This window comes from Archocentrus centrarchus, chromosome 10 (genome assembly GCF_007364275.1).
Source record: "Archocentrus centrarchus isolate MPI-CPG fArcCen1 chromosome 10, fArcCen1, whole genome shotgun sequence".
Classification (NCBI taxonomy): Eukaryota; Metazoa; Chordata; class Actinopteri; order Cichliformes; family Cichlidae; genus Archocentrus; species Archocentrus centrarchus.
In genome coordinates this window covers 17,118,416-17,131,792 of record NC_044355.1, presented here as the reverse complement: position 1 = coordinate 17,131,792, position 13,377 = coordinate 17,118,416, and the positions used below count along the sequence as shown (strand labels likewise).

Here is a 13,377-nt window from a genome sequence, read left to right as displayed (position 1 = left end):
CTTTTTTTTTGTATTGCCTTTCTTATGCAAACTCTATGCTTTGACCACATTAACCACTACCTTTATGCAACTGTAACATTTACACAAAAAGTGACATCACAATGTCATAGTGATGATAAATAAAATGTTGCTGTTAAAGTTTATTCATCAAGACTGTTTTCTTGTGAACTTCTTGTGAAGCTTTTATGAGTAAAAAATAATGAACGAGATACAGAAAATATCTACAGCCATGCTTGGTCAATGCCTTAAACCGATAACCTGCTAAGCCATCACTCAAAGTAGTAATTTTTTTATTATTTTTTTGGTTAAAAATCACATGTGACCACATGCAGTTGAGCTGATCTACAGGTAAAAACTGGGAGCACACCACAAGAGGGCACTAGTGTCACACACTGTTTTCACAAATTCACGTCACATTTGTGCTGCATGGAAAACAATGCAATTTGTTTCAAAGTAACCGCAGCATTACAGCTCCTGCTGGACATGGTGGAGTTCAGTTTTGAAATATATATGGGCAAGTATCAGATAACAGAAATGAATTAGAAAACCTAAATACATTTATTTGTCTGGGGGTAATGTGAAACTCCTTTTATTGTGGTTTGCATGCGTCTTCTGTCTTCTCCACAGAAAGTTTCAATTCATTTTTATCACTGCTGCCTGGAATGAAGCCAGAGCAACCACTTTTGTTATCTGTTTACTTTATTTGCAGAAGGCTGCACCCAGCAAAATACGTGCCATCAGGGAGAGTACGCTGACAGAAGTGTGCACATTTGGAATAGCAGTGCTGGTTATCACATGGAATTGAATGGGCCAAGATAGCTCCACCGGAGGGCACGAGGGGGTCTGATCTGTCTCGAGGCTCGACAAGCCGGTTGGTACAGTGGCAGCCAAGCATGAAAGAGAGCGTGAGTGGAAGTGGTGGGCTGTGACAGATTAGGGAGAGATGATCCCTCCTTATTACAATGTGACTGCCAATTACATAGGCAGGCTTTAGACCAGTGATCCTCAAATCTGGTCCTCAGGCTCTGGAGCACTGCTGAATTTCTGCCCTGTCAGGTAGTTAGTTGCACTCCCCTGGGGTTGTGAACCTAAATTGGTCCTTGATCGCACAGCTAGAATGAAAACTAGCTGGGAAAAAAAATGAGCAGTGTTCTGGTTCCTGAGGACTTTGGAGAGCCACTTTTGACTTTTAACCTGGACAGTGGCAATCTTGACACATGGCTCAGTTAAACAGGTAAAATGAAGGTATGAGTGACTTCATTTGCAGCTTGCCATGTTTTACAGAAGTTCGGTTTAGTGCTAGAAAAAACTCGTTGACATTAATAACATAGTACACTCTGGAGCTTTTAAGTTAAAGCTAGTGGATTTAAGTTGGGTGGTGATGTTACCACATGCCAACAAACTATCTAAATATATCTGGGGTTCAGTAAGGATGCATCCATACATCACCACATCTCTCACTGAGTTACACGCGTTGGGAAGCACTGAGCATCACCTTCAAACTACTTTTACTTTACCAGTCTTTGTCATTACCACCATATTCTGCCAAAATCTCTGTAGCTTCTGACTTTGTCGTGACTCGTTATTGTCCTCACCAGGTACAGCAAAAGATGGTGACATGTCAACCTGCACTTGACCCATGATGACAGCTTTACCTGCTTTCTTCACAGCCATTAGATACAAGTCAGAATTTAGAAATGCATCTATGCTGCACTATTGAGTTTTGTAAAGTGGAGCAAATCCAAGTGGGAGATTGTCTCAAAATGTGGAACGAAGGAAGAAAAGTGCAATGCAGTCCTACATAAATGGTGACACCTTGTCATGGATAAGTCACATGGCCATTTACTGAATATATCTTGTGTAAATGAATGGTATGGGGGGGGGGGGGGGGGGGTTTGAAAAATATGCTTCTTTACATTCCTGCCAAGGGTTAGATATAACAATCTCTCAACTCTGACAAGAATCTCCATACAAGGTATACATATAATGTAGGTATTATGTGTCAGACTAGATCCTGACTACAAGAAATTCTGTTTTTGCTTTAACGCTTAAATGACAAACTCCACCAAGCAGCTCCATTTCCTCACAATAACTACAGCCAACTGCATAAAGCCCCACAAGTCTCCATGGAGACCCTGGGTTGATAGGAGGATCCACCCAACAGGAAAAGTCATTTGGGGATAATAGAGAAACAGCCAATAGCAAAACGAAACAGAGCAGTGAAGAGCCCTGAGGATAAAATGCAACCATGCTTTCCCCTTACTGAGATGAAGACAGAACTCACTCCAAGAGAGAGAGAGAGAGTGTAGGAGAGCAGAGGTAAACAGAAACAATAATGAGACAGTATGTGCGCAGCTGAATGTGAGCATTGGTGTGTAATACAGATGTGTTAGCTGAAATTACTAAATAACCTGCTGTGTTCAAAATATCCATCATATTCCATGTTCCTTAACTCACTGTCTGCTTATTCCTTTTACTGAACTGGCATCTGCATGAATTAGAGGTCTGCTGCAGGTGTCTGGACAGACCCATGCTGTGATGGAAATTTCATAAGCAGGCTATCTTGTGCAAAAAGACAGCTCAGTAGACCAAGATATCTTAAAGCAAAAGTACCAAAGCTAGACTGAGTAGAAAGGATGCTGAAAACAAGCCGATGTCACCCTAATTCTGAAACTGCTCAGGATATAAACGAGCCACCCGTGTGTATTTCCTCTTAAAATGTCACTCTAAATAACAGACAGTACATACTGTATGTGAGAGGTCTAAAGAGGGAGACGTTTTGCTGAGACAGCAAGGTCTGTCTTCTAAAGACAGACAGGAGTGGACTTGGTGCCACAGATGCTTAAGTCAATACATTCCTACTAGTGACTACATTTGTAAATTACCTTGGAGACCATATCAACAAGAGGAATCCCTGCACACAGCTGTTTCCCCTTCCTCGCTTTGCATTATGTGACTAAATGAGCTATACCCTATTTTTGATATTAAGGTGAATAATTTTTCTTTATGACGTAATAGGATGTGTCCTCACTATTCATTGCCCAAAAACATAAAAAGCCTCAGCAAAATGAATATCTGAGCACCACACGGTTCATGCAAAGCATTGCGACTGGGAATAAACGTGGATACAATGTAGAAACAAGCAGCAGGCAGAGCTTTTCTTTCCAACTTTTCTCATGTAGCCGGATGCCAGCAGAAGACACATGAGCCAGGGTCCCAGAATTGGGTGATTATGCACCCTCCACAGCTTCGGGCATAATTTGATGCACATAGTTAAGCCCATTGTCTACTCTGTGTGACAGAGAGTGTTGTGAACTGCTGAATAGGCTTTTTCAAGCCAGAAGATTCAGTTGTCCTTTTAGCCTCTGATTGTTGGTACAATGTGTTTTCAAAGTGCTGCGCAGGCTGTTTCAAGCCAGTGGGGTCAGCTGTCCCATTAGCCACTGATATTACAAAAACATTCATTAAGCTTTTATGTTCTTATGGGCACCGCTAGCTTTGTGATTCTCCTCTCTCAAAGGCAAGTGATAAGAGTATTTTCTGCAGCTACCATTTATGTCTGCTTCTAACAGGGACGATGCTTTCTCAAGGTTGGAAAAGGTCAGTATTGATGGAGGGCTTTGATTGTAATACTGCAGAGAATTTTGGGCTTCAGAAAAAAATAAAAGCAAAAAAATCTCATGCAAATGTGTTTGTGGTTTCAAAGAGAGGCAAGAGATGCGTTTTTATTCATCACTTTTTTTCCCCCCCTTTTTTTTTTTTTAAGCACGATTTGGTGAAATAAGATGAAATACGTGACGCTGCTGCCAAAAAATAGTTTCATCGGGGGGAACAAGAGACACATGGACTCAGACCTGTAAGGTTCAAAAGACACTCAAAGTGCCACTTTACTTAAATTTTCAAAGTTACAAATAAAGTTCACGTAGTTGACATGGTGAATATTTCCATTTCAAATCACTGAACATAGCCAATGCTTTGACACACAACTGAGCCTCTTCTCTGCATGACTTCATGTGTCCTCCCAGCTCAGGAGCAGCTTAGTGTCCATGCACAGTCAAAAATCCTCAGCAGCCCTACTGACCAATTAGTAAAGGAATAGCTGGCTGAGAAACAACCAATTTGGACTGTAGGCTTTGCAGTCTGCTTTTCTAAACTGCTATCACACTCTGCAGTGCAACTTCCTACCTCCTGAGATTGGGAGAAGAACCAAAAAGACACTAGACAGCATCAACATAGCAACAAAGTATTGTAGCAGCCAAATAGGCATCACTTTCTGTTCGAGATGCATAGAGCTAGACCTGGCCAGGTATATCTCTCTTTTATAGAAACACGATGAGAAACATGCAACAACAACGACAATACATCATTAATCTCATTGTTTCCTGGGCTTCCTGGAACATTCAAGATCAACAAATATTTTACAATCCTCCTTAAAATAACAGAGAGAGAGAGAGAGAGAGAGAAGGAGCATCTCAGAGCTTTAAACTGTGGCAGCAATTTGCAGAAACATCATTGAACACCGGAAGGAGCCCGACGGTGGAACACAGAACATGAGAATGAGCCGCTGATGGAGCAACAGGGAAGGTAATCCACAACCTGGCCTCCCTGGAGGAAACATATTTACATCCAATACATCAGCTAACATACCTGGGCTCACAGACTGACCAGAGATTCTGATATGGACATACAGTGATAGGAGAAAGAGAGAAAAAGTGAGAGAAGATGAAGCGTGTGACAGAGATAATAGAGTCCCCGTTAGAAGGTGTTTTAAGATCACAGGTTTGGGGGAACGTGGAAGCAGAAAGTGGACAGCTCGAGCAGAATTCTAAAAGGGGCTTGACAGCTGTTGAAATCTAATAGTCTCTCTGTTTGCTGTCTGAGGACAGAGTGAAACACTTGAAAATGAAGCGGTCAGATGAGGTTCACTGAAGAGAGAGATTTGGAAGAGGGACAGAGACTGCAGTAGCAGGTTGAGGGGCCAAGAGATGGACTGCTGCCAAGGTAACTGGAGGAAGAGACGTTGGAATGGCTTTAGATCTGTGCTGAGTTAACGGAGTTTCCTGGTCAGCTGATGGCAAAAGAAAATGGAGCGGAGCTACCAAACGTAGCCGATTTCATCATCCTTGTCCTCTTCCTCGTCCTCGTCATCCTCGATGGTCCCCCGGGGGTGGATACGGCCCCGTCTCTTCTTCTGCCGGCTCCGTCCGCTCTGTGATGGCTCCTCCTCTTGATCGTCGAGGAGTATGACCGCGCCGCCACTCCCAAAATCCCCCGATGTCTCCTGATCCTCGTCTGTAGACAGATGAACAAAAACACAATTAACAGATTAGTACACAAAAATCCCTGAAGACCAGCTGCTAGATGGATTAACATTAACTATGATGCATATATTCACAATTCCCCAGATTATACATTCTCATGACTTTGCCAGTGGTTTGCCTTTTCCAGTATCCAATTGATGATCATTCCAAGACATACTAACTCAGATCGAGCTATTGATTCTTTATTTCTGTAATGCCACTATGAGGTTGACACCTGAACCACTTGGATAGGCTAATATTAACTTTAGCGATACTGGAACCTTTCCTCCAGTGCCATCATGAGGCAAGACACAACAAAACAAACCCTCCAGTATAACGCTTTGTTTATGCCCAAACACCTTCAAAAGCAACACCATTCCCATCACCTCCAGCCTCATTTCGTCTTGTACAAACACTCTAAGCCAAAATATTTAGCTCCTTGTTCTCTAGTATACAGGACAGTAACTAATTAACTAGAAAAAGTAAACTAAAGCCTCCTGTTAATGTTTCCAACAAACACCATGCAGAGACGAGGAGTTGCTTATTCTGGATGGTTTTAGTGGTGTTTGGTTAATGGGAGACTAATGATGAATCCAGTGGAGCTACAGTGTAAACAGGAGTCATTATCAGCTTCTGCCTCGGGCATTTTTTTGAAACTCGGACCTTGAAATTAGTCTGTGTTCAAAACAGCCTATTTACACCTGCGTATAACTGTGCTCTGGTTGAGTGGCACTTAGACTGTTAAAATCAGTTTGGTGTCCTTGTGTTCAGGCTATTGAGTGGAGAGCTGCTGCATTGCTACCTGTTTGTTCTATGCAGGCCAGAATGGGAGAACTCCAGGCTACCCCTGCCTGAGGCCACTCAGCCAGATTTAGATGAGCTTGTTAGGAAGCAGACAAAGGACTGCTGCTGTCTACGCGTGTGCATGTGTGTGTGTGGAGGCTGGACAGACATCAATACTGGAACCTGCATTTACTGGTTTTCGACTAGACTGGCATCCGAGTGAGGTGCAATCTGCCAGTGAGTTGGCTGTTTGATTGGTAATCAGTATGTCTGCCTGGATTCTTTCCTGCTAATTATTGTTCTTTTTTTCTGCAGTGCAATTGATTTGTGGCAAAGTGCTTTTATTGGCTTTTTGACCATTTCGTTTGAATTTCCACGGCTGGGTTGTTAGCTATCACCATAACATGTCAGAGACTTAATCTCATATGTTCTTTGTCAAAATATAATGTCAGGCAGTTGTTATTGTTTATTCTCTCCTGTGAGGTACACTTTAGTACTGCTTCAAATTCATATTCATAACAGATCTTTTGACATTGCTCCCCGCTGACAAGTGTGACAAATTTTCTGTCTTGACTTGCAAGATGCTGGTGTTATATCAGAGGTACAGGAGCAGGATATCAGAGGCAGATAGAATCAGGCATATTAGAAACAGCTGAATTGGCTCCAGAGGCATGCCTAATGTTATCTATTTCCTAAATGATAACTCATCCGTAGATACCACTACAGATAGAGACACGTGGGGAGAGTTACTGAGCAGAAAAAGAGAGCAGAGTTGCAGCTGTACTGCTCTCTGTTTCAGTGTACATGGAGCTGTAAAGAAAAGATCTGCAGTCTTTCTCATTTGGAGACTACAAATGAAACAAAAGAGGCAGTCCACCTGGATCAAAGCACTAACTCTGAAAGACAGTCAGAGAAATGGGAGCCAAGAAGGATTAAGTAAACCTAAATCTACTGTTTCTCTGTAGGAAATGGTCTTACCACAGTTAGGGTTGCCTTGTTTTCTAGAGCCAGCGATCTCGTTGCCATATTTGTCCACACACCAACACTGGCCGGTGCTGCTGTGACACTGGGTTGGTTTGAAGTAGCCCTCGTCGGTACAACGAGGGATATAAGAGCCTAGAGACAGAGCAAAGAGAGAGGAGGAAATGAGCAGGGAGGAAGAAAAAAAAAGTTATAGAAAGTTGCTGGAAAGGGTTAGATAGATAAAAAATAAAAACTGCTCAGCAGAGGTTACATAGATATGTCCTGAAGTTGCAACAAAAGTTCTTGTGTATTCACAGAAGGAGGGAGATCAACAATCAATTACCGCTGTGAAGGCTGCAGGACAGGAACCATACATTCTGCTTAAGAAAAAAGCAGTCACTTTCGATAACACACACATACACAAACGCACACACCTATTTTCTCTTACCTTCATTTGACCCTGTCCCAGCTCATTTTTCAAGCTGTTTTGCAGTGAGCTCAAACACTACACGATCTGCTCAATGGGTACAGATGACATGTGTACAAAGTGCGTGGATGTGCTTTATAGTGACAGTTGCAGTGTCTCCTTTTTACCTACTTGAAACTATTTATTAAAAGAAATCCAATTCCCATTTCACTGTGCGGCCATGAGTTTTCATCCAAGGGCATCCAAAGGAGTGAGCAACTGACAGCAACTGACAGCTGTCACTTATTCAGACTGACCTATGAGGCTCTTTCTTCGACTCTGATTCTGGATCCTCCTCTTCTCAGTTTGACAAGGCAGTCCTACAACAAGAGGAGATAGACAGTATCATTAAATTGAAAACTGAAGCAGCCCTATCTGTATCTTACCTTATACTGATCATTACTCTATCAGCTTAGTGATTTTTTTCTATTGGGCACATCCTCCTCTGCTATCAGGCTCCTTAAATAGCCATTATCCTTATATTCACTACTGATTTACAGTCTTTGCCTGAACCTAGTATTGATCCTCGTTAATCCATCAGTAATTAACAACAACAAAAAAAAATGCTGTCATAGCTATAAGCATTACTTACTGGCACTGTTACCAACCTTTGGTTTATTATCATTGTATCAATAATTGGTCTTAAACAGGGAAACTTGCATCACATATCACTTAACACTTCTTTCCTCCTTCCATTCCCTGTCCCATTTTTATTCTCAGTCTCTCTTTTAGCCCCATATCTTTCATCCCGTTTGCTCACCATCGGGCTTCTGGAAACAGTAGCACCACTCGTTGTTAGAAAGCTTGCCATCCTTGAACGAGTCACAGGAATTGAAGAGAGGCTTCATGCACAGTTCATACTTGTCAAGGTAGATGGCACTCAGCTCCGACTGATCCAGGAGCAGGTCAAAGTTCATGTCTAGCTTGTTGAACATCCAGCCCAGTGAGTCCTTACAAATGGGCAGGATGCTTGTATCAAAGTCTAGGGAAGAAAAGAAATGGAAAAGCAAAAAAAAAAAAAAAAAATCACATTTGAAACTGAAACTGCAGAATATACCCAGGCCCCCCACATTTCCTTCTTTTTTAGTAGTAGTAGCACACTGAGATTTCAGCATGTGCGCGAGTGTGTTTTCAGCGGCAGTGCTGAGATGTGTTCAGACATGTTGACATTACAGAGAACAGAGCGGGGTCACTGTCAACATCAGTGCTAGCCCTCATGAGGACTGAAAAAAGTATGACTGTTCAGCAGGAAAAGTGTACACACACACACACACACACACACACACACACACACACACTCACACACACACACACACACACACACACACACACACACACACATTGTGTAGGGATGTACTCACGTCCGGTGGCGGAGTCAAAGCTGTCAGAGGATTTGAGGTCTCTGTTGGCATCGAGGTGGAGAACTCCGAACCAGTCCTTCAGTCTGGCAGCCAGACTGTGGAGCTCTGTGTCAGTGCAAGCTGCAGAAACACACACAGACACACACACACACGCACACAGACACACAAAATAATGAGGAAAGGGGAAGCTGTCAATCTACTGCTGTCATCGGAGTAAAAAAACAGCTCTTTTCTTGCTCCTTATCAAACTTTCATTCCATTTCTGCTGTGTACTTCTCCTTTGTATTCCTTCGTTTCTTTTGTCTCACCCAACTTTTCTCCTTGAGCAAACACAGTGGAGTGATAACACATACTCAAATACCAGTTTCCATAGGAACACAATCTGACATGCACATGTACAGTATACATATTAGTATTTCCATGACTTTTGTTATTTCTGTCCATTTTTCATTTACAGTTCAGATGAATGATCTTATCACACACACACACACACACGCGCACACACACAAAGGCCTATTTGCAGTCCATGCCGCTTTGTCTTAAGGCCATGTGATTGTTGAATTTTTAAGATAAATGCATGTGTTTCCATCTTTGTGCACGAACACACTCATCTGTGCAAATCAAAAGATCAAAAGAACATTTACCCAGCGCCACCGTCCATTTTGATGCATCCATGAGAGAGAGCACCAACTTGATTTCCCTAATTTAAAGTATAAGCAAGAAGAAAGAAATCTCTCGTTCCTTCAGCCCTGTGGGACAGACATGGTCTGACTGCAATTCAAGCAGACCTCTGCCTCTGCCCGTCTCATTCTGCATCTTTGTCTGTCAATCTTTTGTGTCTGATTGACACATTTGTTTCTCATTTCATTTCTTCGGCGAGTTTGATAAATGCGCCTAGAGGACAACAGCCATTCTCCATCGTGTACCATTATTACCAATCGAAGTTCTTCAGCCTTTGTCATGGAACACACATAATGCAGAGGAAGGTTGTTGACAGTCCTGTAGCACTTGCAGTTTCCTTTGAAACGTGCTTAGCTTTCTAATGTTTACATCTAAACATCTAAGAGTGAGAAAACCTAAATGTTGGATAAAACCTAAACGCACTGAAACACCACTCACATGCACACACGCAGCGGTGCTTATTCAAATAAAGAGAACAGAGGTTACACTTTGCTGTTGGTGGATTAAGATGTCAGCAGCATGAGATCAAAAGGATACGAGCATGTCACACACATAAGCAACACTAAACACTCCTCAGAGTCAGTGGGAGTTTTTAAACAGATATTTCCGTGTTGGCCTAAGAGATGTCGGCATCTTGCTTTTAGCTGCGCCGTACTCATCATCCTGTATTCATGCATGCGTGCCAGGGTAAGCACACATGGGAGATACACCTGTGACATTACCTGTGGAAATCAAAGGTGGTCTGTGCATGTGTGTGTGTGTGTGTGTGTGTGAGATGTAATCCTTCAGGACTAGACAGAGAACATTTCACAGTGCTCTTCATTTCCACAGTCTGGAGCAGAGAAAGAGAGAGCAAAATACCAACAGCTAAACATTATCTGTCTTTCCCCTCCTACAGACAGAAATGCAGTTGGTAGCATGCTGCCTGCTCAAACCTCAAACCTCTGGAAGGTTTGTCCCTCTCTTCATTTCTGTGTCTGTACTGCAGCCCTGCATCATCTCTTCCCCTCATTGTCTTGCTCTCTGTTCCCACTCTTTGCTTTTGTGATTCTTTTGTTGCATTTGAGGACTTCCTGCTCATTTCCCTCAATTGCTCGTTCATTTCCAATTCCTCTCTCTCCTCTAATTCTGTCGATTTTCGAGATTCAATGTAAGCCACTTATCACACCTGGCCGTGCCTAATCCAGTTTCTTTTTATGACGGAGAAGACGACCACTTTGATATGTCCGACTCTCTTTATTTCTTTCTCTCACCTAAATTGCTTTGAGTGCTTCATTTCCCATTTCTCTCCTTGTACATCCCCCTACAGACTCTAAAGATTTAAGCGTTTCTTTAACAGTTTTTACCTTTGATATCCACTCCCTCTAACTCTTTCCTTCTTATTGTACTCTTTTCTTTTTCTGACTTCACTAAACTCCTCATCTTTGCATCTCAAGTTTCCAGACTTTGCACTAGAGTGAATTGAGATGGACTCTTATCTTTTTATTTTTATCTGCATTGTAGAAATAGTTTCAGATGGTTCCAACACTGCTGAGTGTATAAGGAGCCCTTTTACAAGGCAGTAAGTTAGAAAGCTGAAAATATTCACATGCTTACGCACCCAATGCAGAGAGTTATAATGGCCTGTTCTCACACCCCTTTTTAATGTTAACAAATACGGGACTGTGCAAAAGTCTTGAGCCACCCCTCATTTCTTTATGTTTTGCCAGGAAAATGGGAAATAGGTGCAGCGATTTATTGAAACACGTGCAAACACAAATGGAAATACAGTATATAAGACAAAGAGTTTGTACAGTTCTAACGAGCTTGAAAGTCAATACTCGGTATGACCACTATTATTCTTCATCACAGCCTCTTAGTCAGCTTTCTTGTGATTTTTTTTTTTTTTAAGTAGTCTTCAGGAATCGTTCTCCAGGCTTCTTGAAGGACATCCAAAGCTCTTCTTTGGATGTTGGCTGTCTTTTGTTCTGTTTTCTGTGAAGATGATCCCACACTGCTTCAGCAGTACTGAGGTCAGTGGTCTGGTGAGGCTAATCCACAAATGATAGTGTTCTGCTGTGCGTCTTTCTAGGCAGGTATGTTTTGTTTTGTTTTTTTTAACTGCATTGGCAATGTGTTTGGGGCACCCTTCCACTGAGACCATTTCTGCTGAAGCTTCAGTGAACAGTAGATGGATCAACTAAAGGCTTGGATGCACGATGGATCTCTCAGGTCCTGTGCCAGATCTTTGCTGAATTTTTTACCCTATTTCTTAAGGACAAGACTTTCAGACATTGTTCATTTGCTGTAGTTTTTTAGGCCTGCCATAGCTTCTTTTATCCTTCATGTGCCCAGTTTCCTCACATTTTTTTTTAAGGACACAGTGGACACCATGTTGAGATATGACAAGTTTTCAGCTAATAGCTGAAAATTGTATTTTATGCCTGCCAAACTGAATTTTTCATTGATTTGCCTAAAGAAATGGGATTTTTGCCTAAAGATAGAATTAAAATTTGTTACTTGCTAAGGTGTCTAGCTCGTCCCTGGAGTTAGGTCCCTTTTTTATGCTTTCATGCTTCTAAAAATTTCAGGTATAAGGACTGAAAATAAGCAGAAAAGCAGCCAAAGAAGGACAAGAAAGTCTGGCTCCTTGAAATGAAAATATCCAGAAATGAGGTATGGCTCAAGACTTTTGCACAACACTATACATTATATTAACTTTTGTATAAAGGTGAATTTCTAACAGGTTATTGATGTAGTAGTTGTATTTATTTCTTCCCATTTACAAAATCAAAAACTTGTTTTCTAACTGTCCAAGATTCTCATCTTTGCACCCCCCCCCCTTTTTTTTCATTAAGCTGTCAGGAGTTTTCCATTCGGTGTGCTCATAAAGAAAGTTCTCTGACAGCATCAATCCGTTCACTTAGTTTGCAGAGTTTTGTATGTGATACTGCAGAACTATGACTAAGCAGCGACGCAGACCTTGTCAAATCGTAACTGATGCAACAGGTGCAAGAAAAACAAAGCTGAAAAGTTTAGCACCTTGTCAGTTTCAAGGAACTGGAAGATCTTTGGTGGCTTTTAGTTTTAGCAGCAAATTTAACTCTTACTTATCACATTAGAGAGTGACAAAAAAAAAAAAAAAAAGCTAGCAGTGGCCAGAATAAATAAAAGCCTTTGGGTTAAAAAAAAACTACTCTGTCAGATCTCCAAAACTAAGAGCTACTTTAAATAATAAACGAAAAATAAAAAGCTTCCCATCTGTTCTACTGGAGGTAGAGAGACTGCAGTGCCAGATTTGTCAAAGCTCCACTCTAACCCATCAAAGATAGTTTGGCAGTGAACCTTTACCCAAGATAAAGTAGAAACAGGCAACAAGCCAGCCAGACAGACACACATACACACAGACACACAGGCGGTATTCTCACATGAGAAGCTATCGATCATAGCTGTGGGTCAAATATCAAACACTGAATCATGGCTTAGAATCACCATCTAGCCGCCTTCCTTCCTCCTGCTTCGCCTCTCACCCAACACCTCCCCGCATCTGCTGTCTTTCATGTCTGCGAACTTGGATGAGCAGAATCTGGCAGCTAGATAAAAAAATAAAAAACCCCACAGTCCACGAGTTCTTCACAGACTGATAGAGAGGAAATCTGCCTGCTGTACGTGGAAAAGCAAAGTTAAACTGAATTCCATCACACGAGACAGAGAAATGGATACATGAAAAACACAAGTCTTAACTTTCACTTAGACTCCCAAAACACACTTTAAAAAAGCACAGCCTCTCTATAATGTACTTTATATGGTTGTAGGCAGTATTTATAATAATGTAAAAGTGAAA

The 13,377-nt window shown here is 41.7% G+C and overlaps 1 protein-coding gene across 1 annotated transcript in view; it reads right to left on the bottom strand.

Moving 5' to 3' along the window:
- Positions 1 to 3,922: 3,922 nt before the first annotated feature.
- The window catches only part of LOC115787475 (testican-1-like), a 43,439-nt gene continuing 33,984 nt past the window's right edge, over positions 3,923 to 13,377 (bottom strand). The window contains exons 6-10 of the mRNA XM_030740206.1: positions 8,874 to 8,993; positions 8,273 to 8,494; positions 7,770 to 7,832; positions 7,062 to 7,199; positions 3,923 to 5,292 (exon numbers count right to left, since the gene is read on the bottom strand). Coding sequence (XP_030596066.1) covers positions 5,096 to 5,292; positions 7,062 to 7,199; positions 7,770 to 7,832; positions 8,273 to 8,494; positions 8,874 to 8,993 — 740 coding nt within the window. The 3' untranslated portion in view covers positions 3,923 to 5,095. The remainder of the gene's footprint in view (positions 5,293 to 7,061; positions 7,200 to 7,769; positions 7,833 to 8,272; positions 8,495 to 8,873; positions 8,994 to 13,377) is intronic.